We start from the raw sequence: 24,607 nt of genomic DNA, 5'->3' as shown, positions 1-24,607 counted from the left end.
CCTTAGCTTCGAGCTTTTCGCCGCGGAAGGCTCATCCGTCAGCTGTTGGAACGTGAACTGCTTCGAAGTGATGGATCCCGATCCTCAGGATGATCCGCAGGAGACCATAATGAAAGAGTGTCTGCGAGATTTGACAAGAGTTGGCGAAAACTGGACAGGTTTCTTACTTTCTGACCAAGACCTTCAGGAGTTTGAGAGAAGACTGGAAAGTGTGCGCATTCAATTTTGTACTGAGTCGTCATGGGATCACAAGTCTGGAGCCAGTAAGTACAATCATTTATCAATCATTTATACTACAAAAAACGTGACAACACACGAAAGCCCTTATTTAGCCGCTGACGCTCAGTGTTTATGCATATAAGCGTCCTGAAATGATGAAGCAGGCGGCTTGCGAACATATTGGGGCTCTTCGATTTACAGTCTCGGACTCACCGCGGACTCCCCGAGAAGCAGTGCGGCAATGGTGCGGCATTCGATTTTCCCGTGTATCCCTATGGCTTCGGGGAATCCTGGGACTACCCGCGGACTATCCGCGGTGAGTCGAACTGTAAATGGAAGAGCCCCATTATGTGCACCGCGCAGCGCGTAGTGAAGTCCCACCGGAAATTGCTATACGCACTGCCCGTATAGCGCCATCTATGAGGGGCTGTCAGAAACGCTCCGAGCTTGCTTGGTGGCGGGCTGACGCGATCTCCGTACGAACGGCAACGTACCTGGTTTCGGTCACGGCAAAGTTTGCGCTGTAGTCATGGGCGTGAAATAGATTATGGCTGCCCACAGGGCCGTTTACGACGCGTTTGAGCTTTTAATCGAGGCAGGAACAGAAATTACGCGGGCAGCCGGTGCACAACATACGGTTAATACGGTGTTGATCAACATATCGTATGTTTGGTCGGGCCGGCCACCTCATTTTTTGTTTATTTTATTTTTGAGTTTTGCGTAAGCAAGTATGTGTAGCCCGAAGCTGTTCATTCCTGGGTATTGCCAACTCTCTAAATAATATCCCACGGCGGCTTTATTCGCCTTAATAAGATTTATCGGGCGTCAGATTGCTCAGATCTCGCATGGTCTCTCATGGCTGCAGGGGGTACAATGTCTCGGGTTCGATTCCCGGCAGCCAAGGCTGCGTTGAATTTACGATGAAGGAGAGAAATTACTTTGCGTACCCGATGTTTCGATCAACACTAAAGATCCCTGAGTGAGATGTCTACAACGCTGCCCCGTGCCTCTTAGCGCGTTGTGGTTTCGGCGGCGCACAAAACACCAGTTTTAATTGACTACGCAGCAGTTAACTAAATCATGTTCTACAGGAACTCCTGAGTACAAACGGGAGAACGTGCACCTGTGCTCATATCTGTGTTTGTACACCTTGCCTCGAGCTGTTAAAGTTGGCTTTTCCGCATGGCGGTTAAGCTGTGCAAGAAAGTCACCGGGGCTAAATGTGATAGTAAGAAACGCTTCTGATGTAAAGCAGCTCATCCATAGTGTTTAAGAAACGCTTAGGACACATTCTTTTGCAGTGTAACCTTTAAACGTTTCACACCCCTCCTCCCACTCGGCCTTCTTTTGGTAAATAAAGGCGCTTTCAACATGCAGACACAGGAAAAGGAAACAGGAAGATGTATAGAACTTTTATCTTGCATTCTTTCACCTACATAATGTCACATGCTAGCAGTGCCATTTGTCCACCATGTTTTACTTTGTGCATTGTAACAGTTTCTTACCAAGATCCAAAGACTCGCCTACAAAATTTCACATCACGAATGGTAAAAAAAATTATCTCCGTAAATTATGCAGAAGCAATGCCCATCTCTTCATTGCTGACACTTTCTAGTTTATCAGAGTTGCTGCAGCCAAGCGTCATGTTACATTTATAAACTAGAAAATACAGGAAAGAGGCCATTTCTAAGCAGAAGGAATTATATCGATTAGCATCTGCGTTGTTTGAATTGTATGTTTTCCAACTGGCAGGGCAACTGCTATAATTTCTATGCACATAAGATGACCATGATCTTGCTCCAGTATGTGACTCTTAGGTGGTTACATGCTGATAAAAGAATTCTGTGCTATCTTCATTCATACACTGCAACTCGTCCGTGCTCATGATGAGCATGCAGGGTGCACGTGTAACGCTTCGTATGTTAAACGTCACGCGACGTCTGCTCAGTTGTAATGAGAATATGTCTACTCCAGGATGCTTAAATAACTGAATCAATCGTGAAAAACCGTCAACTCAAAACAACCTGAAAAAAAAAGAAGCACCCTCCACCCTAAAAGAAAAAGAAGACAAGAAGAAACGAGTTGAGTATTTTACATTGTTTTCAGGTTATCCAAAAATATGTCTCCATGCGGAAGGTCCAAGAAAGGCTGTTGTTTCTTACACTTTCAAGAAGACATCAACACTGCCATTGTTTTACAATATAAAGTAAATTTTTATTACACCATATCCTCAGCTTCAGTTGGTGTTGTCCTTTCTGGGTGACCTGTAAAACCAAAGGTGCAATATAATTAGCAATATGGCTGTGTTCCTTCTATACATGATAGAAAAAGAGCAAAAAAATATACATGGCAAAACCCAGGACCTTCTTCATTTTGTGTTATTTTTTGTTCTACTGGCCCAATTTCAATTCTTGAAACCAACTTTCGTGAAAAACCTATTGAGCATGATTTTCCATACCAACCATTATCACATGAAATGGCTACACAATACTTTTTGCCTGAATGTAAATGTGGCTAAGAAATTTCTTTATTATTATTTTGAAGCAGCCAGTTTTTATTACCAGTCACAGAAAATTGGGGCAGATGGTGCAGAAGTGTATGCGACCACACAGTGTGAAGTGGTGTCCAATTTTTTTGCAAATCACTTGTTAGCCCAACTGGAACCACACCACATACAAAAGCTGTCGTAGTCTTAATAGCCTTATAAATTGACGTGAACCTTTTTCCTCCTTAGAACTGATATCCTTTTTTTTTTTTGCTGCTTGGTGCTGTTTACAGTAAGAACTACATTTTTTTTTTAAAAAGGAATTGCCACCCAAAGAAAACCACTTCTGATTCAAATTAGCAATGTACAAGATTTAGCAATGTACAAGATTAGAATCATACTGCAGAATGGGAACGTATACATGTTGCCCCCCCCCCCCCCCAAAGCTACCCCAGCACTTGCACCCTCCCCCATGCCCTCTCCCTCTTCCTTCGTGCCTCAAGATAAAATCCTGCTGACGCCCATGCTTATACATTAGGAACCAATACAGTGTGCCGCTGGCCGAACTGGTTCTCAATGCATAAATACGAAGCTGATTCAAAGAGAAACGATAAGAAAAAGGGCACGGGTGCCTTCATGGTCTGTTCCACAACTTTCACTACAACTTGGAACGGCGTTTTGGCCCTGAGAAAGATATACGCCTCCATGCCTATTCGGCACTAGGAAGCGGATCCAAGCATCAGCCCTGACTCCCCCCTCCCAGACAACACAAACACATCCTGAGCACGTCCCGAGGACGTTCTATTGAGGATATTATGTCCTCAGTATGTCCTCTTCTGATACTCAATTGGTACTGAAAAGGTCCTATTGTCCGGCCTCAGCACATCCTCAGAACATCCTTAAAAGGAAGCCACGAATGATTACAGTACATTCGAAGGACTACTGTACGACGTCAGGACATTTTGAGGACTACTTTCTAGCCATGCTTTTTTGTTGCTAGGTGTTATGCACAGGGTGTTTGAGAAAGGAGGGGCCTGGGCTTGGTACTGCCAACCCCGAGGTATTTGTGCAGTTGACTCTTTGCCAAGGTATGTCACTGTGTACCCCCAGAATCTCCACAGGGTACAGCCTTTATGTGTAGCATTTATCTAAAACCAGTACTGCACAAGCCTCCTCGTGATGACACAAGTACGCAAAATATGCTGGTGATGGTGATTTATTGCACAAGTAAATGCATCGTAGTGCAATGTGAGGCGACACATGCTGTGAATCGTCACCGGAGTCCACTGGAGAGCCTAGTAGTCACTGGAGTCCGACTGCCCCAACGACCTAGAAAAATGATACAAGCACAACAAATTAGCAAAGCATTTACACAAGACTTTTCTGTGCACTGGGCGCTGCCATTTTTTAACTAACGATGTGCCAGCTTCCGGGCATTTCTTGGGGACTACAGGGCGAGCAGACGATAGCACAGTCACGCTGTTGCGCCGTGCTTGGTTATTAGATGTCCCAGCGACATCGAAACTCGGTGTCACTTATTCGGTATGTCAACAGTGTGAACTTTAACAGTGCTTTAAGGGGAATGTTCAAAGCGTCGGGGAGCAGCCAGCTTTGCCCATTAATTCCGTTCTCAACTCGCTAAGGCGGCAAGCATGCACCCTACGCGTGCTGTCCTGATGGGGGTTGCCTGTGAGGATATCTTTCGTTGTGCCAGCAGGACGAACGCCCAACGCTTTATCACCAATTGACATTTACTTTCTTCATGTGGGCAGGTTGCCGTCATTGCCTTCACTTGGCAATGCACAGCAGCTACCTGTCCGGGCGTCACTACGCCGTTGTTAGCTGAACCAACTATCAACATAAGCGCAAAGTGCTCATACAAGAAACAAGTTAAGTGCACCACAACAAAAGTGTCTGCATGTGCGGAGTCTATTCACTTTACAAATTTCCTGCATCCCTCAAGAGCCACGGTGAATGGGTCGTCGTGCTGAATTGGAAAGTGTTCGAACCTAGCAAATTTGCGAGGGTAACTACGGTCCTACGCTGCTTTGGAAGCACTGTTTATTCACTGTCATGCTAAATTCTTATCGCACGTGTCTGTGCTCTGGAGGTATTCTCTGTTCATTTCATCGACGGGAAGGTGGTAAAAATCAACCCTACACCTATGCTGCCAGCTCGGGTGCGCCAAAACGGCGAGCCGAAAGCGAAATAGGAGTGTCGCGGTAGCGGAGCATGCCCGGTCGTTTCGGTAAATCGCTAAAACGCAAAACCTCTTTAAACGCGCCATAAGTATTTAGCATGAGGGTGAATAAACAGTGCTTCCAAAGCAGCGTACGACGGTACTTACTCTTGCAAATTTGCTACTTTCGAAGACTTTGTAATTCAGCACGACGACCCATTCGCGGTGGGACTAGAGGGATGCAGGAAATTTGTGCAGCGAATAGACTCCCCACATGCCGACACTTCTTTTGCTGTGGTGCACTTCACACGTTTCTTGTATGAGCACTTTGCACTTACGCGGATTGTTGGTGCAGCCAACAACGGCATAATGACGCCCAGACGGATAGCCTCTGTACATTGCCAAGTAAAGGCAATGACTGCAACCTGCCCTGAATGAAGAAAATAAATATCAATTGGTGATAAAAGGTCGGGTGTACGACCTGCTGGCGCGGCGAAATGTAGCCTCACAGACAACCCCCATCAGGACAAAGCGCGCATAGGGGGGCACGCCACCTTAGTGGGTTGAGAACGGAATTAATGGGCAAAGTGGACAGCCCTCCAACGCTTCAAACATCCCCTTTTAAGCACTGTTAAACCTCACGCTACCAAATAAGTGACACCGATTTTTCATGCTGCTGGGACGTCTGATAACCACGCACGGCACGGCCCAACAGTGTGACTGCGGTGTCGTCTGTTGGCCCCGCAGTCCCCCAGAAATGCTCGCCAGGTGGCGCATCGGTCACCAGAAAATGGCCAACCTGGCAAAAGTCTTGTCTATAAAAAAAAGAGTGCATTGCAACTTCGTTGCATTATTACAGGCTTTGACAACCTGACTAAAATGCTAAAAAATTTGCTCACCCAGCTGCACGGCTATATTTTCAAAGTTCTAAAGGGGAAGTATTGCTGGGCATGGTTCAGTGCCTTCCAAGGTGTGCTGAATGAGTAGTAGCCATTGTTTAATTACCTTTACCCAATTAGCTTCCAATGCAAAATGTATAGACCACGCTCCAAATGTTTCTCTAAAATTTTAAGCTATTTTCTTCCCAAAATGTTGACAGTGCCCTTTCCCTCACACCATTACACAACACACACCCACACACCATTTCCCTCATGCCAGTTAGATGAAGTCATTGTCTATCAACATACTCGCAATTCACAGGTGGGGAAAGGCCGAGTTCTGCAGGGAGCTCTGGACAATCCTGAAGTATTTTGCACAGTCCTGCTTCTACACCGAAGTGGTGGTACAGTCGAAAGCTTTATTACAGTAAACACGGGAGCGCGTGCCGCTCAATACATGCAGAGCGCTCTGGTGAGAGGATGGCATGCTCTCGCAGTTTGTGCGGTTGGCGGACGCACTCCCTGAAAGCGCTTTATCGCGCGCCTGCCTGCTGCATCAGTTAGTCACGGAGGATAACATTTTTTTATCACCCAATAAGGAAGCGAAAAGAAAACGCTTTAATCCGTTTGCGCCGTCTCGCGTTTGATAAAAAGCCCTTCATTGGAACATGTATTCTCTGGAATCATTTCCAGGTATCTAACATAGCTACCACGGCAGCGCAATCAACCGTTGTCAGGGGGTGGATCCGCCAAATGTACGAACTGCGACAGTTCGCCATCCCATCACCAGACCTCTCTGCATGTACTGAGTGACGTGCGCTCCCGTGTTTACTGTACAGTGTGTTGCCACGATTATTGGAACACTTAAAAAAATTTTCCTGAGCGAACCGCCGCTCTGTTCGCGCTGAAACTTGCAACGAAGGTCGCATTTTGTGGTCTATTTTGTTTGATACCGGGAACAAACGATGGTACTTAACTTTGTATTCTGAAAATAAATACAAACGATTTTATACAAATAAATACAAATAAATACAAACATGCGAGCCAGCGCAAGTTGATGTTGGAACGACGGAACCACCTGGAGTATGCAGAGCGAAACGCACGTTTGGGATTCACGGTAGGAAGGAGCCAAACAGTGGAGCAGACGATCAGAACATGCACCTAGGCATGAGCTAGCAGACAATCAGAAAACCCGGTTTTCGGGCTCGCACGTCCAAATCAGCGCCATTTTTCCATAGGTGAAAATCGTTTTTATTTTCAGGATAAACAGGTAAGTACCGTCGTTGTTCCCAGTGTCAAACAAAATAGACCACAAAATGCGACCTTCGTGTGAAGTCCGAGCGCAAACAGAGTGGCGGTTCGCTCAGGAAAAAAATTTAAAGTGTTCCAATTATCGTCGCAACACTCTGTATAAATTTTTCGAGTGTACTTTCCCCCATGAACGCTGCGAAGTACTACTGGACCTTGGTGTGTGCAGCAGGGCTCTTGCAGACGATGGGAGTGAAGAAAAACACGTGTGGCTGCGCAACACACCAAGCAGTGATGTAACCGCGGCAAGGGTCGATTTAGAGTTTACCACCCACTCCTGCAGTTGGTGCCGAAACGCCAACGTGGTGTCTTCATCGTCTTCGTCAACACAACTGTGGTCTTGACAACTCGTAATCTCCGCTGGACAGGGGCCGCGCAACGCGACTCTCAATGTGGCGACGCTTCATTACAGACACAGCAGTATGTCATGAACTTTGCTGCTGGTGGTTGCTCGGACTGGGATTACGCCTACAACTCGAGCGTGTGCTAGCATCTAATTCAGTTGCTTCTAAACAAAGCCCGCGTTGTTGCAATGTCGACGGCTTGGGCAAAGTCGGGCACAAAGTCGATTTGTGCGCTGCCAATTAACGCAGAAAATGCATCGATGCGGCACTTCCGTACCCGCCTGAGCTGCCGCTCGCTGCTTTCTGACATTTCGAATCCAGTAAAATTATACAGAGCGCTCACATTTGTTATTTGCACCCACGACAGGTGACTTACCTCTGTGCGTGGCTGCGTGGACGGTGGCTGCCATTTTTCTCAAGGCCGACTGGCTCGTCTTCAAACTTTCAACTTGGCTTGACTAAAATAAGTACTTGCGCATGGTGGCCAGCAGCAAAATAGAAGTGCTGAAAAATTGTTTCGCACAAAACGCATGCACGAACTGAACATTTTCTCTTTTGCATCATTTTTAATTTTAAAATTTGCAGAAGATGTTTGTATTCTTCTGAATGTTGAAAGTGTACCCAGCTAGTAAATTAGAAGCGCTATTTTGTTACCTGTGTTACAAACATACAATGTGGACGAGAACGCTAATCACTATCCGTGTGAAGTACCTGCGCGTGAAAACTATATTAGCGAGCGTTCCCATAGTCTTCTAGAGACCAAAATTAGCAAATCCTGAGTTTCTAGGACACCAAGCGCACTGACGTACTGGGGATGTCCTGAGGACATCGCAAAAGCAGTGAGGACGTTTGGACCTTTTGAGGACGTCCTGGGGATATTGTGTGTTGTCTGGGCTTCTCCTATCATTACTAATAGCTTCACACTTGTTGATTAAAAAAGTGCTTGTCGTTATGCGTCATCCCTTTGTAACAATTCATGCAACGACATTTAACAAGGCGAGGGGAAACGCGCTGAAGGCATACAATACGCGTTCGCACCGTTCAATTGCACGGGCCGGCTGAAGGACCCACGCGACATGCATGCATGCATGCTCGCGCATCGGCTGGAAAGGCTGGTGACGGAAATATAAGCTCGGCGGTCCACGCGGGTCTCCAACTTCAACATCAGTAAAGCAAGCGTTACGGGACAAACCAACGAGGCCAGAAATACCTACCTTCAGATTGGGCAAGCCGTCTTCAAACCACTGCGGTGTGTTGACGGCGCGATCGGGAAGTTGCCACGCCAGCTTGACGGCCCTGGCGCGAATCGTGTACATCAGCCCGGCCCACGACTCAAGACTTGCGCTTTATTACCGTGATTTGTCGCAACAAGATTGGTGGGATCGATCCATTCATGGGTCGGTCAAAAGCGACGAAAAGCAGCCATGTCGACCGTCCGAACGCTTGACCACGTACGTTAAAAAACACAAAAAAAAAGTGTTTCTGACAGCACCCATAGATGGCGCTATATGGGTAGTGCGTATAGCAATTTCCGGTGGGGCTTCACTACGTAGTACATATAGCATCGTCCGTTTCATATATATATATATATATATATATATATATATATATATATATAAACAACTGGCATGCTGGCGATGGGGCCGAAGGCGTGGTGAACACAAAGTAAGAAACCTCGGTAAGAGCAACAGCGGAGGGTTTATTTCGACGTTTCGACTTCGAGACAAGTCTTCTACATTCCTGTAGAAGGCTTGTCTCGAAGTCGAAACGTCGAAGACTTGTCTCGAAGTCGAAACGTCGAAATAAACCCTCCGCTGTTGCTCTTACCGAGGTTTCTTACTTTGTATATATATATATATATATACGTGCTTCGGTTAACGTTTCGAAGTGATTATCATGGGATACAAATGCACGTGTTTAATTACAAAAAGTCAGTCCTTAAATTTTAATACTGGGTTTTGAGCGCGATTGGATAACCAGATGAGAAGCAGTCGTAGTTTGTTTGAGAAATTCACCTGCAACCCTATTTTTCATGCAAAAATTAATCACATTCTTTCTATCTTATACCTGGTCCAATTTGGCCTCTAACGCCTAAAGGGTTCCTGGATGTCAGCATAAGTATATATATATAGGAAAAAACATTAAAAGATTTATAACACAACGGCAGCCTAATAAAGGGCACTACAAAGGCGGGTGAAAGGGAATTAAGGGAAGAGGTTCGGAGGCCTCGGTCCAGGCTTCCTAAATGAAGTTAATCAGCTAGGTTGTGCTGCTCTTCTCTTCTCTTCTGTTCTGGTCATGGCCGGTAAACGCGACAAGAATGGGTTTTCATTTATGCCACCTAAGACAGTGTTCATGTAGATGCAAGGTACTTTTTTGTGAGGGGCGTCACTGAAATAGTTTTAAGGGGCAAGCTGGTACAGTGCAGGAAAACCAAGGGATTCGCGCAATTGGCACAAGAAATGAATTTGACTGATCACATTTCTGACCACCAACTACGAGGGAGGGCCTTCACTCAAAAAAGACAGAAACCACTCCTCATTCACTCTGTACGTTTAAATTTTTTGTGTTTATCCCGGGTAAATTTAAAGTGCTCTCCGTTTAAAAATGTATTGCGACCAACAGACAAAAAGTAAAAAAAAAAGCACCCGAAGACAGCAAACAAAATTGTTCCGGCTTTACTCAAATTTGTCGCAGCATTTCAGGGGGTCCCTGAAGCCCTCCTTGCAATTCTGCCCACCTTGCCTCCCACTGCCAATGGTTCTCTCCTTTTCTGCCAAACCTTGCCAAGATACGTACAGTTCAAGCAGAAATTTGGACTGGTACTGCATCTTTTAATGGGAAATTGACTAGTGAAGGCAGCATCGACTGGCTAATTACTGCGCACTTTTTTGTTGTTCAAAACAGCTAGATTTTTTATACTACTCATTTGTATTTTGAGAGGGAGACCTAAGCTTATTGCAGTGAACCCTCAGTGAAATAGTCGTGGCGTGATATGCGAAAGACATTTTTGTACTGCCTGTGTGGTTTGCAAAACAGTGCCTTCTTTATCTACAGCAAGGTTCATGTTTTCTTCAAACCGAGGCGCCTTGCCAATCTCCCTTGATATGCCATTCCAAGTCACCAGACGAGTCAAGAAGGACTGTGTCATGGGCATTGATCGCAACAAGAGAAAGGACTGGCCAAGCATTACCATGGTGAGTATACGCTAAAAACATATATGCTTAGTGTACCGTAAAACACCAGTCAAGTGACCCCACCCTTGCAAGTGCCCCCCCTCTCATAATCTGAGTATTTCGAGTTTTCGCGCACTACTGAACAAGCAACCCCCCCCCCCCCCTCCCCCAATTACCTGTTGATGGCCCAAACCAGTGAAATTGAAACCGCCTAGGAACACTTCTGACTGCGCTCTTGTCCAAACCAGTCTAATTCAATCCAATAACACAGGGTCGCCGTTAATTCTGCACACGCTCGCCATTTCGTTATTACCCGCCGCGGTGGCTCAGTGGCTAAAGGCATTGCGCTGCTGAGCACGAGGTCGCGGGTTCGATTCCCGGCCGCGGCGGCCGCTTTTCTGATGGAGGCGAAAAGCAAAAACGCCCATGTGTACGAGATTTCGACGCACGTTAAACATCCCCAGGTGGTCAAAATTAATCCGGAGCCCTCCACTACGGCCCGCCTCATTGCCTGCGTTGCGTCAGCGCGTTAAACCCTACAATCAATCAATCAATCAATCAATCAATCAATCAATCAATCAATCAATCAATCAGGCTCAGTGAGGCGTTGCCCTGCTGAGCACGAGGTTGCGGGTTCGATTCCCGGTCGCGGCGGCCGCTTCAAAAACGCCCGTGTGTACGAGATTTCGGCACACGTCCAAGATCCCCAGGTGGTCAAAATTAATCCGGAGCCTTCCACTACGGCGCGCCTCATCGCCTGCGTTGCGTCAGCGCGTTAAACCCTACAGTCAATCAATCAATCAATCAAAGCCATTTTGTTATTGTCATCTGAAATATCCTTACGTGCCTGTGACTTCGTAATGAAAGCCAGGAGACACTGGAAGATTTCTGAGAGGCACCAAAGCCCTTCCGCTCCGCCGTGAACGCCCTCCGAACATGTCACGAGTACACCATGTTCAACATCTCAAAAATGGACCAGACGATGGTTAGAATTGATTCTCTGGCTAACAGGACCAACAGCGCGGTTGATGGGAACACCGTATGAATTGCTAACACTGGTTGCACAAGAGAGGGGCTTCACAGTCTTCTTCATCTTTACTAAAAATGTGTTTCCCTCCACTGACCTGCATTATTTTTTTTTCTTTTTCAGGGGGAGGCAGGGTTGGTAAATATTTACACACCGCCATTTTGAATTACGGAGCAGTTCCTTACAAGGGCCCCCCTCCCTAAAATCCTCTGAACTATCCGCACTTCGAGGGGGGGGGGGGGGGCTTGCTCGGTATTTTACGGTAGTCCTTGGACATGTGAACTTGGGCGTGCTCAGGTGGGAAAGGTCAGGTGAAACAGCTAGCTCAGTAAAACACCAGAGGTGCGCAGCTGTGAGGGGAGATTTCATAACTGTGGAAACAGTTGAACAAATTTTATTAGAATGTGCCGGCCTACATGGAACCGCGATCCCACTTCTCTGAAAACATTGAACGTCTGGAACGGGGACCAATACTAACTCTCAAGATTATTTTAAGACCATGGATTTGTCCCTCGAAGCAGCGCCAAGCTCTACGGAGTCTGTTCTCTTATTTGGATGACATTAGCCGGATTTCAAAATTGTAAATTACGTGGCCCAACCTCACACCAAAGACCAAATTTGTGAAAGTCCGTTATTGCGCCGAGTCCTCGACAGTTTTTTTTTTCTTTTTCTTTCCTGCCCAGCTCTTTCTTGGGCCTTTTCTTCCCCCATCCCCATACCTCAGCAAAGAAGCATGCAGGCGACTGTAAACGCCGGCAAACCTCTATGCTTTTTCAATAAAGACCCTTCTCTCTCTCGGGGTCCTCAATCCAGGACTCCATTGAGGCGGCCTGCCAAGATCTTGTTCAATTCTTTCGGTAGGTTAATCAGGGCGATGGTAAATAGTATTGGAGACACAACTGCGCCTTGGGGTGTACCCCTACTTCAGCAGAGAAGACGTCGGGACATTCAGCGGAAACGTTCTCTGCTACTCCCCCAGTTGGTGCTTTTCTAATAATCACATGCTCAAACCTCTCTTCTTTTTCAATAAACAGCCTTCTCTCTCAATTTTTTCAGTCCAGTTTTCCACCGGAATGGTACAACGACATCTTTGTTGGGAAGAAAAGAATGAGGCTACTAGGAACGAAAAAGAAGGGTTGTACGGCAAGCATGCATTTGAAGTGGCTACGTGTCTACCCAGAGTTCCAGGTAAGACCCCCATTCGTTGTTTTAAGGGGGCGCATGGATCTTTGGGACCGAAAAATTACCCAAAAAAGCATTTTTTTAGGTATACCTTTTCTCTTGATTTTCACAGTTTTTCCTCCGAAAATTCCATACGTGGAACAGGTACCAGGTACTTGTAAAACTCATAGAGGCTTGATTTCAACAAAGGAATAACAATTTTCTCATAATTCTCCACTTTTTTGCCACAAGTGGTATCGCGGTGATACGAAATTCTGGAGAGGTACATCCCAGCATGCAGTGCAGCTAGGAAGATAATTTATTTTGCACTCTGAAGCTGGATGTTTAAACCATCCAATATGGAAAGCAAATTTTGCATTTTTTGTTTCAGGAGTTGCTTAATTAGCGTTATTTTTAATTGGTTACCATACGAAAGAACTGCTTCCCACATTTCATTCTCCACAACTTCTGGTATCTATTCATGCCTTGCTGGTAATATTTTGTTGTATAGTTTTTTTCCTATTGTTCTCAAGAACAATCAAGGAAAATTTTTAATTGGAAATTAGTTACCTCACATCAAAACTAATTACATATTTGAAATCAGCTAAAAAAACCGAACAAGCCCATGAAGTTTCATCAAAATTGGTTGGAAACTAAAAAAAAGTTTCTAAGACCAGTGTGCCCCCTTAAATGATCAGTAAATCAGGCAGGCTGGGATGTACATGATAATGCCTTAAAAAAAAAAAAGCCTGACCAAATATAAGCTATATAGTCTGGTGGATGACACTTTCTGTTATGTCTTCCAAAAAACCACCGTTTGAAATATGAACTTGTCTATTTACAGTTTAGCATTCGGGGCACGCATTTGCTTGGAGACCACTGTCAAGTCACAAAAAGTGCACCAGCTATGGTGTTGTCTGATAACTTTTATGAGGCATTCCAGCAACTTTCACAAAGTGATAGTAGCTTTGCCATTTTTCGTGGCCATGTAGAAAAGCTTGGTGAGGATCAAAACATTGTGTAAAATTTGTCTGCTACCACAGCAGCATACCTGCCTGCATAAAAAACGATTGTGGGAGATCTGGGCCACACTTACGGTCATCCTTACATTGAATGGTTTGGCCTGCCGTTAGGTAGCTGGAATAATTGTCACGGAAGTATAGGTTTATTTATTTTGTGGCCAAAATTTCAACTCTAGTTGGAATAAGCACATACGTGACCAAGACTTTCATGCCTTACCATGTGACGTAGTACCACTGGGGTGTGAATGCATGGGCTAATGCGCTGCACCGCAAGTCATTCGTGTGTACTACAAATTACAAGCTGTACTTTTTCGTTTTTTTGGTGTGTTCCTTTTAGAATTTTGTACCTTTGCTGTGTTTGTTGCCCAAGTAATATTTTATTCTTATAGTCCCAGCCAAGTACATACTTTACTTAAAGGGACACTGAAGTGATATGTAAACATTGCGGGATTACTTGCGCAAATTGTAGTCCGAAGTCCCCAGGCCATGTTTCGACCACCCTGGGCGCGTTTACGCGATTTTATTTAGTAGAAAAATTAATTCGAAAATGCTGTCCTCCTCTCTTTACGCTCGCCCATTTTCTGCGGCGTTTTCGTGTGACGTCAGGAGGGGATAAGTTGGCAATTGGCCGCGCTACTGCACGGCTCCCCGGCCTTCAGACAGAGTCAGTCGGCCCAGCGTTTCGTCCGGGTCGTGGCAATTCGTTTGCTCAGTTGAAACGAAGCCAGGACACGTTTGTGAATGGTAGAATTTGCCTTTCTTTACTTGTTAGTTTGTACACTGTATCTAGCTCCAAGTCAAGGTCGCTTCACACAAGCGCTGAACAAGCGCACATGCGACGCTTCGCTGACTGGTATGCCAGTAGGAAAATATAAGGCCTCTTGAAGGCGGGAGAAGAGTCAGCGAAGTCAATATAGGTACTAAGGAAATAAAATCAACTGATATTTTTACCGTACAGCGTAAAACTAGGGTGCGGGAAGCACTTTTTTGCGCTGGGCGAAGAAGCACAGCGGTCAGCAGCACGACTACACATCTGCGAACGCTTTTCCGTCTACGAAATGCAATTGCTAGACGTGAGCTATTGTGGAAACTCGGGCGACGCTTACTGCACGAGCGCAATACAACAAATAGTCACCTAAGCTGCTTGAAATGTCAAAACTAAAGAAAAGTGTAAACTGGTTGTACAATATATACCCTATATTACCGGTGCAAGCCGAGCCTGCTTCGTGGCCGAGCGGTCTGGGTTGCTAGGTGTGCCACCGCAAGTATTTTGCAAGTCACGAGTTCGAATCCCCGCGGGTACGTACTTTTTTTTTTTGTAAGTTAACTTTTTCGTTTTCCGCCGATGTTTTCTATATTGAGTTCAGCTTTCTTTGGGCCGCAACGTTCATGGCTCCCCGAACTAGTTCACAAAACGCGCGCAGGCTGGCACTGGCGCGCTAGCGAGTTCTCGTTGGCGTGCTGTTGCCATAAGCACCGACTGCTTGCAGGCAGTGGGCACAGGCCAGAATGAACAGACCCTTGGCCTGGTGCGAACACGCTTTTTACGACCCAGGCATGAGGGAGGCAAGCTCCAAATATGGGGGAAAAGCGCATGACATTTGGGCGTCTGCGGGTACGCGGAGGGCGTTCATGCACTGCGTAGGTTTCGGCTAGTGAATGCTACGATTCCAATCCGTCCTAGGAGGCTTATCTTTATGCATTTTTACAGCTGACAACATGGCAGAAGCGCGGTGCGATGATTACTGAGTTATTGAGAATGCCCATCCAACAACGCCAACGGTTGTGTTTTACAGAACCGAAACCGAAACCGAAACTTGTTTGGTTGCTCACCTTGGGCATCGTCCAATCACGGTGCGGCTCCTCCTAACGTCACAGCTTTAGTTGGTGCGGCCGCCGCAAACCGCGCATGGTAGTTTTTCTTCTTTCGCGCTTTGTAAAATAATTACCGATTTGTCAACCGAATAAACGATGAAAAGTGTGCTAATTTGAGCCAGTCTACGCAGTGCAAGCAAAAACGGGAGCTTGACAAATTCACTTCAGTGTCCCTTTAATGACAGCTCTCAATAGTAGTTGAAGATCAGCCGACTTTTCTTGCAGGTACGCCAGCATAATAAATCAGTCTCCCATCTGCTTTGTGGATTTACCCTTCCCAAGTTCTGCCAAGTTTGATGTATCAGTGCATCCCAGGAAGCTACTCGTAAAATGGTATATAGAAGTGCTATTTAAATGCTTTGCTGAAATTTATAAGTGAGCCGACCGTGCTGGCTGTGTAGCTAAGGCATTGTGCTGCTGAGCCCACATGGGTTCTATCCCAGCCAGAGTGGCTGCTTTTCAGGGGAAGGCAGAAAGGGAAAATGCGCGTGTGTTGAGATTTCAGTGCACGTTAAAGATCCCCGGGTGGTCAAAATTAATCCGGAGTCCTCCGCTATGGCACCATAATCAACCCCATAATCAACCAACTTTATAAGGCACCGCACACGTAGGGGAGAACATACCATGTGAGATGACAGATGTTTGATTCAGTATAGTAAAGCTTTACTGTGCTGACATTCTGTATGCTGACAGTGCTAACAATCATTCTTTGTCAGGGCACAGGCCATGGCTCATACCAAACTGCAAGCTGCAGAATTTTTCAACTGAGAGTCATTGCTTCTTTCCATTCTTGTATGTTCGATAATTTTTCTATCAGTTTCCCAGGCAGTACAGGAAAAATCATTCGCCTGATTATAGACATGGCGAAGAAAATTAGTGAAAAGGGGACTACAAATTGCACTTCACATAGAGGTAACATTTTCTTGGAAGAAAATGAGTTGAAAAAGCGAGTTGCACTGTGTGCTGGATGTAACAAGTACTGGCGGAGACTGAAGCAGCAAAATATGGAAAGGACATTGGTTCCTGTCAGTCTGAAACCCAGTGGAATGATGTTATCTTTACATTTGTATACTCAGTTGACCTGTATACCAAGCCTCTTTATCCCGCTATCACTATCCACATATACTACAATGTTTATCGTATTTTTATCATACGATAAAAATTTATTGTATTTTTCTTTTTAACTTTTTGTGGTGGTACATTAACATAACACTTTTAAGCAAAGAAGGCACCAATCGCACTAATGACGGACAGTCTAGGTGGGGAATGTGCGGGTGCAGGATGCAAGCATTAAGCCATGCCAGTATCGGAGGCATATGTTTGCACTGATGTGTTTTAAGACATTCATTGACTGTACAAAGGCCCAAATGCAAGTGATGGTACGCCCAGTGGCACATTTTTTAGCAAAATTAATTATTAAAATGCAGGATTACATGCTGGGGCCGTAGAGAGAGTGGTCTGCAACACTTGCAGTTGCCAGCATCATGCACCGTCTACACTGGTGCGGGCAAATGGCAGCTCACTGGAATGGCTACTTGGGTTTTGCATACTGCGTCCATTTTGTCCAGCAGTGGGATGCACCACCAGAGTTTCTTTTAAAGGAGCCAAGAAGACAAAATACAAGTTGGGTTTAAAGACTGCTTAGCCCCGATAACAATGATACCAATATCATCGCAGTCTTCGAACAAATAATGGAGATATTAAAGAAAACGTGTGGAGCAGTTGCGACCCTCTAGCCAATTTCCAGCAACTTTTCTATGACGTCACGGAACCTTGTTTGTGCGATTGGCGGCCGCCTAACTGACCTGTCACGACGACACATGACTGGACGTCTGTAATAGGGCCTCTAGTTCCATTTGACCGCATCACTTGAATGCTAACGTGTAGTTAACACGCTGAAGATTATGTTTTATTGTTGGCCCGTATGACGTCATTCTTGCTCATAACACGTCACTGTGGCGCAAAATTTGAAAGTTTTTAAATCCTTCTTGCTTTTTTCTCGCAAAAAAAATTTTGGGGGGCTGTAATGGAGCTGAGTGAGATACTGAATCCTAGTTCTTTCAAATTACACGAAGTTGTATTTTCTCTTCATGGCTCCTTTAAGTGCAGAGCACTTTAGGGGCTCACCTTGTCGTCGTAGCTCGCTCGCTGCACCCAAGTAGAGCCCCACGGCGTTCCGTCCTCGCGGCGTAACCCAGAGGTTGCGAAAGCCAAGCGGTTTATATAGTCATGAGCATTTGAAACTCCTGAACTGCTGGCAATTTTCATACATCTCCACGTTGTTTAGCGCAAAGAAAACTGCAGGTACATTTGAGGCAAAATATACGCAGTTAACCGGCAGCGCCCACGTTCATTTAGTTAGGAGCGCTCGTTGAGTTGGTTTTTACTATAGTAAGCGAAAAAAGTAAGAGTGCAACGCCGGCACGTGCGGGAGGAAAAGCAAGCACAAAAATAACAGAACTCCCGCTGGCGCGGTTTCAGGCAGGGGGCGCACGAGCACTGCGAAGGCGGGAAATTTGAATTGCATTGGGTGGTAGCAGTGAGCGGATAACGGCGCTACAGCCCATTATGGCGAATCACTGCTGTGCACTTCCGACAGCTTTCACATTGAGTGGAACGCTTTAATTTTTTGTTTTGTTTTGACTCACTATGACTTAATGTTGTCTATCCCAGTCTTGCTAATGACAAGTGTGCGCCTAAAAAAATTGCGTCATGCAATGCCTAACTCATAATGCTCAGTGTTGATGCCTCTGTAAATTCTGCACGAGATATTTTGACATCTCCCTACATTTTTGTACATCTCTTAAAGTTTGCCTTGATGCTCATAACTCTGGTGGCAATGCAGGTTCAAATCCCTGAAGGAACAGGAATTGAGAAAACCTGGAGAACAAAAGCGGAAAAAATAAGGGAGCTTGAAGAGAAATTGCGAAGGAAAGCCGAGGTCAAGTGTGAACAACGCATCTACGTCACCTTGTCACCAATGAGCTCCCACTGCAACCACGATTTCGAAGAAATGGCAGGCTGCAGCCAAACTGTAAACAAAGACGTGTCTGCCAAGATACACGAACTGGTTCGGGAGGGCGTGACTTCGACAGCAACTGTGAGGCTCTGCCTAGACTATTATGTCAACAACGTTCTTTTTGCTGACAAGCCCAAGCCAGACAAAAGCTGCAGAGCATTCTTTCCCACAGATGTAGATATACGGAACCATGTTCAGGCTGCACTTCGAAGGGACGAGTTCAGCTCGTTGGACCAATCAGACGCTGCCAGCCTGACTGATTAGTACCGTCAGGCAGCAATTTGTTTTACCAGCCATACCACAAGAAGAACGTTGGCAGCAGCTTCAGGAAGAGCACAAGTGCAAGGAGAACTGCAACAGGAGTGTGAAGAGACGCTTCTATTTTGCTATCAGTCCCGTTTCATGAAAGCTATGATGGAAAAATATGGAAGGTCTGTTTCATGCCTCGATGTCACTAATAAAACAACAAGCTATCCACTGCCTCTTTTTCTTATTGTCGTGAAGACGTCCCACGGTTACTTGACTGTCGGTGCTTTTGTCCCACAGTTTCAGACAGAAACTTGCATATCTGAAGCCCTTAAAGTGTTCAGGTAATAGAATCCCGACTTTAGTCCAGAATACTGGATGGCAGACTACAGCCATGCTGAAATAAGTGCCCCGAACGAGTGCTTTCCTGAAAACAAAGTTGTGCTTTGCGACTTCCCTAGGGAGCAGGCTCTGGACCGATGGCTCGAAAAGACGGACAGTGGTGTGCAGTCGAAGGATGCTATACTCGCTCGTTTGAGGAAGATTGCCAAGTCGTCTACGGTTGAGGAAAATGCAATGTCACATAAGTGACCTTAAATCATCCGAACACAGGATGAACAGCAAGCTGAGGGCCTACATTGAATCCAATGGCTGGCCATCAAAGAAATGTGGGTGAGAGCGTACAGGCTCAACTTCAATGTAGTAGCCACCACGAATAATGGCACAGAACAAAGTTCTGAAGCACAAGTACCTCAACAGCAGTCAGGCAAAAAAGATATTTTCGACTACCTTGATTTCTGCCCCAGTACAAAAATTTCTACCAGAGCAGCGAGAATACAGCAGGCGTGTGATGTGATCATCATCATCATACAGGGCGTATAGTGATGATATTCCTGACTACTTGCACATCAGGCCACCCGGATTCATCAAACACATGATGCAGTGGATGAACACTGCAATGGAGTACGGGGAGGGCGACGTGGGTGCCGCATGTGCAGCTGAACACTATACCAAGTTTCTGGATGCCACACAGTAGATATGTTGCAGCCAGGATGCACGTGCATGGTCTTTAAAATAGTGAAGTTGCCCTGCAAACATTTCTGTGCAGGTTCTAGGTTCAGTAAAACTTCATTTCTACAGCTTCCCACAAGCTACCTCAGTGGGCCTTATGTATACAGTTGTAGCAGGCACGTCCAACTGTGAAGCCCGAGAAGGAAGACTAAGCCCTATAGAAGCACAACTGGAACTTCCTGAAGTCAGCGTGCCGCACAGCTCATCAAATCTATTGAAAGTGAAGTGAACCTTAAGCCGTAGCCTTACAGAAAAATTTAACAGCATTGCTTAATTACTACTGCACAGACCATTTGGCGGCTCTGGACAATGCAAACAAAAAGCTTTAGGAAGCCTGCGCTATAATGAGTGAACCAGTTCCTTCATGCAGTAGACTGACAGTCAGAGGCTCCCCAACAAAAGCTGCTCAGGCCAAAGGCCCCAGCCTTTACTGAGAAAAACGACCAGGTCAGTGGGAAATTCCTTGCTTTTTAACAGCTAATACAGAGCACTGGTGTTCCAGAAGGAGGGTTGGAAAAATTGCAGGGAACATGCACAAAACACTCAATGTTAACCCCGTTCTGTCAAGCCCCATGTAAGCGCTGAAATCACAGGAGCACCATGGTTGGCACAAGGGGTGACCCAAGCATTGACTGAAATGGTAAGGGGCTTGTCTTATTGGGCGTAAGCAATGTGTTGTGCTTGACGGAGCAGTTTCATCAGATGTGTGTGTGTCATCAGGTGTCCCGCAAGGGTCAGTTCTGGGGCCCATTCTTTTCCTGGTGTAAATTGATGATCTTGCCGAGCATGTTTCCAGCACTGTTGGATTGTATGCAGATGATCGTTGTGTTTACTGTCGCGTCACTCGTGAAACAGATTCAGATATGTTGAAGAGGGATCTCGATTTTATTTGTTCCGTGTGTCAAACATAAAAAATGACTGTTAACCTTTTTAAATGTAATGTACCATCGTGTCACTTGTTAAACAGATTCAAACATGTTGCAGAGGCATCTTGGTTGTGTACTTTCCTTGAGTCAAACATGGAAAATCACCCTTCCGTTTATGTTTACTAAAAAAAAGAAAACCTATGCCATGGCCACTAATTATGTTTTGGGTGGTGTGAAATTGTCCTTTGCCTCCTTCGGAATACAAATATCTTGGGTTAAATTTATAAATGACCTCTCTTGGAACAGTCATATAGATTACATAATCTCAAAGGCAATTAAGCCGATCACTTAACTTTGTGTTGATGTATTTTTTTGCAATCTCTGGTTGAACTAGGAAAAACCCTATACATGAGTAATGTTCGTCCGATAATTTGGAATACGGGTGTTCTGCATTGGATCCTTACACTAAACTAAACATGGATGTGCTAGAGAGTGTTCATAAATGTGCAGCCTGCGGTTTATGTGATGCTATTCACGAAAAGTTTGGTTGGTATCTAATTGAAACCAGGCGGAGATATTTGCGACTGTGTCTTTTTTACAATATACTATATCAGAACAGAATAGGTATCAACTCATCAACTTACGTCTCTGCTCAAACGCATCACCCACTAAAAAGAACTGAGTACCGGTCCATTATTAACATTTTTAAATATGCATTATTTTCAAAGAGTGTTCATGACTAGGAGAGCTTACCAGAACATGTGATCGTTGCTGCGCCTACATATTTTTTTACCAATTTGCAATGTTTCATGTTTAATATCTAAATTTTGTTCCTTATACCATGTGTGTACTGTACAAATAAACATTTTGTGCTTTGTGATTCACCGTATGTATATTTATACTTATGTTTATGTTAGTTTTGTGAATGAACATATGAAATTGAGGTCATTTTTTTGGTGCGATTGACGCTTGTTATACTTTTCTGGTTCTGCTACTTCTTTTGCTGTTATCATGTTGTGCACATGCTTTGCCGCATGTGTGATGTCTTGTACCATGCACATGTCTACACTGCCTACTTGTATCATACCGTTTTAACTGTATTGATTATTACTTATCGATTTTCATTTCTGTATGCCTTCCCCCTACAATAATGCTCGATAACAGCAATGTAGGTGTATGAATAAAATAAGTAAATAAATGAGGACGTTTCGTTTTACATTACGTCAAATGCAGTTCATTTGCCAACCTGCATGTCTTGTTCAAATATACGCTTCTCCCCCCCCCACCCCTCCCCCTCCCCACCCCTTAATCCACCGAAATAAATGTATGAGGGCTGGCTGTACTTTCTTCTAATGTGAAGAGCAACAGAGAGAATTATCACTTCAAATGTTGCATGCATGCAACATTTGCAGCATGCAGCAAGTTAACCATTTAACAGTTAAATGGTTAACTTGCTTTTGTTAATATATCGGAGCTTGTAGTAATAACCATAACATGGCTATATATTCAATCGTTAAATAAACACCTTGTTCCATTGACTGTCCATGGCCACTCATTGTAGTAACACGCAGCACGACTCAAGATGAAATTAAATAAACTTGTTTCAAATGCGTCACCAATTTGACTTTTCAGGATGTGTTATAAAGTATCGGCAAACTTGTTTCAAATGTGTCACCAATTTGACTTTTCAGGGGTGTTAAAGCATCGGCACCCCAGCCAAGGACTGGCAGTCATCACAGCTCCTTTTTCTGCTGTTTTAACAATCAAAGAGCTGTTTATTCAGGATTCACCTTCTCATTTCGCTTCGGCCACCATCTTTTTTATTCCCTGCAGCATTCATGTGCTTGCTGAGGGAGCTAGCAAACATGAGGACAGTTGGTGCAAACTATCAGCGGAGTTACCTCAAGCTCGCACAATTGCTGGAAAGGCTAAACAATGCTTTCGAGATCCCCAACTGTGAGCTTTCACTCTTTTTTTTGCAAAGAATTGTCTAGGTAAGCCTTTGGGAACTGTGCCAAATCACAAAAATGAGTATTTTGTGTCCAAACTGGCCAGCTAGGCCTCACTATATTGTCGATCCACACGTGGAATGGCAATGCATAAAAATTTAGCAATGAAAATTTCCTACCCTTTGAACCCGCTTAATTTTTGCAGAGACTTACTGCATTGACTAGTGCATCGCACTCTGTGTCGGCTACTGGCTTCCATTTATGGAGCCTGTGGGTTGCGTTAGAGTGTCCTGCTGCCAAATTTTTTTGGAGGCGCCCTGCAGTGCCATGGATATTCCTTGGAATTTATGTTGGTCATGATCCTAATAAATCGTTAGGAGCCACCCAAATGCTGGCAAGCGGGCATTTGTTTAGCAACCACTGTTTAGTGGCCAACATGTACTGTATACATATGCATATGCTGTTAAAGGGGTCACGAAGGAAAAAAAATACAATTAGTTTGGTGACATCAATTTTAATCAACAAATGACATCAATTTTATTGCAAACTTTGAACAAATACTTGAGATATGAGAGAAAACATTTAAAGCTGTGGAAGCTCCGCAGACTTTCAGGCTATTTCGCTGACATCACGGAATCTTGTGCGACTAACAGCCGCCGCGAACTAGTCCACCGCAAGGAAACATGACTAGGTGATTGCAATGGGGCCTCCATTTTTGTTCGATCATATCACTTGAGTGCTAGCGTACAGTTAATTACTGGTAACCATGTTTATAATGCATGTCCATATTGCGTCATGAGGTTTTAATTAGATAAACAGCCTAGACCTTACAGCCATGACAGCTAGCCTAGACCTTAAAATTTGCCGCGTGATCGGTAGTGATACCCATGGAGAAAAACAATCCGTAGATGCTTTCACGTACAAGGTACGTATTAATTAAGATTCTCCTTGAATTAAAGATTTATTTTTAACGTTATTATTGAGCCAGCGCAGAACCCATAGATTTTCATAGTGCATGCATGTTCGGCTTGCTCTTCCTTTTTCCTTGTACAACTTCCTCCCTGATCCTATCGTCTGGGCATAGTTCTTTTCAATGCCAAACGCATCGGCCCCGAGCCGCCAACCAGCCCTTTCCTTCTACTCCGGCCACTCTCCTCCAATCGCTAGCGTTCCTAGTGCTTTAGTCACGTGACCGGTTAATGGGCGACTGACTGTGTGGCGAAAACTCGCGCCCGGCCGCGGCCAGAGCTCCGCTACATCAACAATCTCGAGCATCGGTTGCCTTGGCAACCAGGCACAAACCGCTCTCGATTGGGACGCTGCCGTGGATTCCGCGGTTAGACTCGGGGCTCCACTTTATGACCTATGTGGCGAACCAACCAGGCGTACCACTCATTTCCATCGGAAAGCGGGCGATGCGTTTGACATTGACGAATACAGGAGACAATGATCTGGGGCATCATGGGACAGTGTCAAGTCTGGCAGAACATAGAGTCAAGTTATGCCATAGAGTATGCCAGTGCAGCAGCTGTGGCACGTAGAATCATGAGGAGCTGAATGCATGACGGACGCTACCCCGATTACCCTGCCACGTTCTGGGCCATGGGATATAAGCAATGTCAGCATCTTCCTCCATGGATATGAGAGACTGGCACGGACTGACCCTTTTGGCGTACTTTTTAGTCGCAAATATGTTTGTGTTCACTGCGGGGGGGATCTGTCATTGACAGTTATGTTTGACGTAAACTAGTTTCGGTTTCGGTATCCATTTTGGTTGCCGTG

The 24,607-nt window shown here is 45.1% G+C and overlaps 1 protein-coding gene across 1 annotated transcript; it reads left to right on the top strand.

The window, feature by feature from the left end:
- LOC144143585 (calcium-responsive transcription factor-like) lies at nt 1-22,151 on the top strand. Its single transcript, XM_077675393.1, has 4 exons — nt 1-263; nt 10,471-10,610; nt 12,673-12,804; nt 18,520-22,151. Exons 1-4 carry the CDS (start codon nt 71-73, stop codon nt 18,955-18,957), a joined length of 903 nt encoding a protein of 300 aa, XP_077531519.1. The 5' UTR covers nt 1-70; the 3' UTR covers nt 18,958-22,151.
- Nucleotides 22,152-24,607: the final 2,456 nt, after the last annotated feature.

This window comes from Haemaphysalis longicornis, unplaced genomic scaffold, assembly GCF_048455015.1.
Source record: "Haemaphysalis longicornis isolate Haplotype H1 unplaced genomic scaffold, Haemaphysalis longicornis Haplotype H1 scaffold_6, whole genome shotgun sequence".
In the NCBI taxonomy this organism is placed as follows: domain Eukaryota; kingdom Metazoa; phylum Arthropoda; class Arachnida; order Ixodida; family Ixodidae; genus Haemaphysalis; species Haemaphysalis longicornis.
Note: the sequence above shows the minus strand (reverse complement) of the source record. Positions and strands in the feature narration are given on the sequence as shown.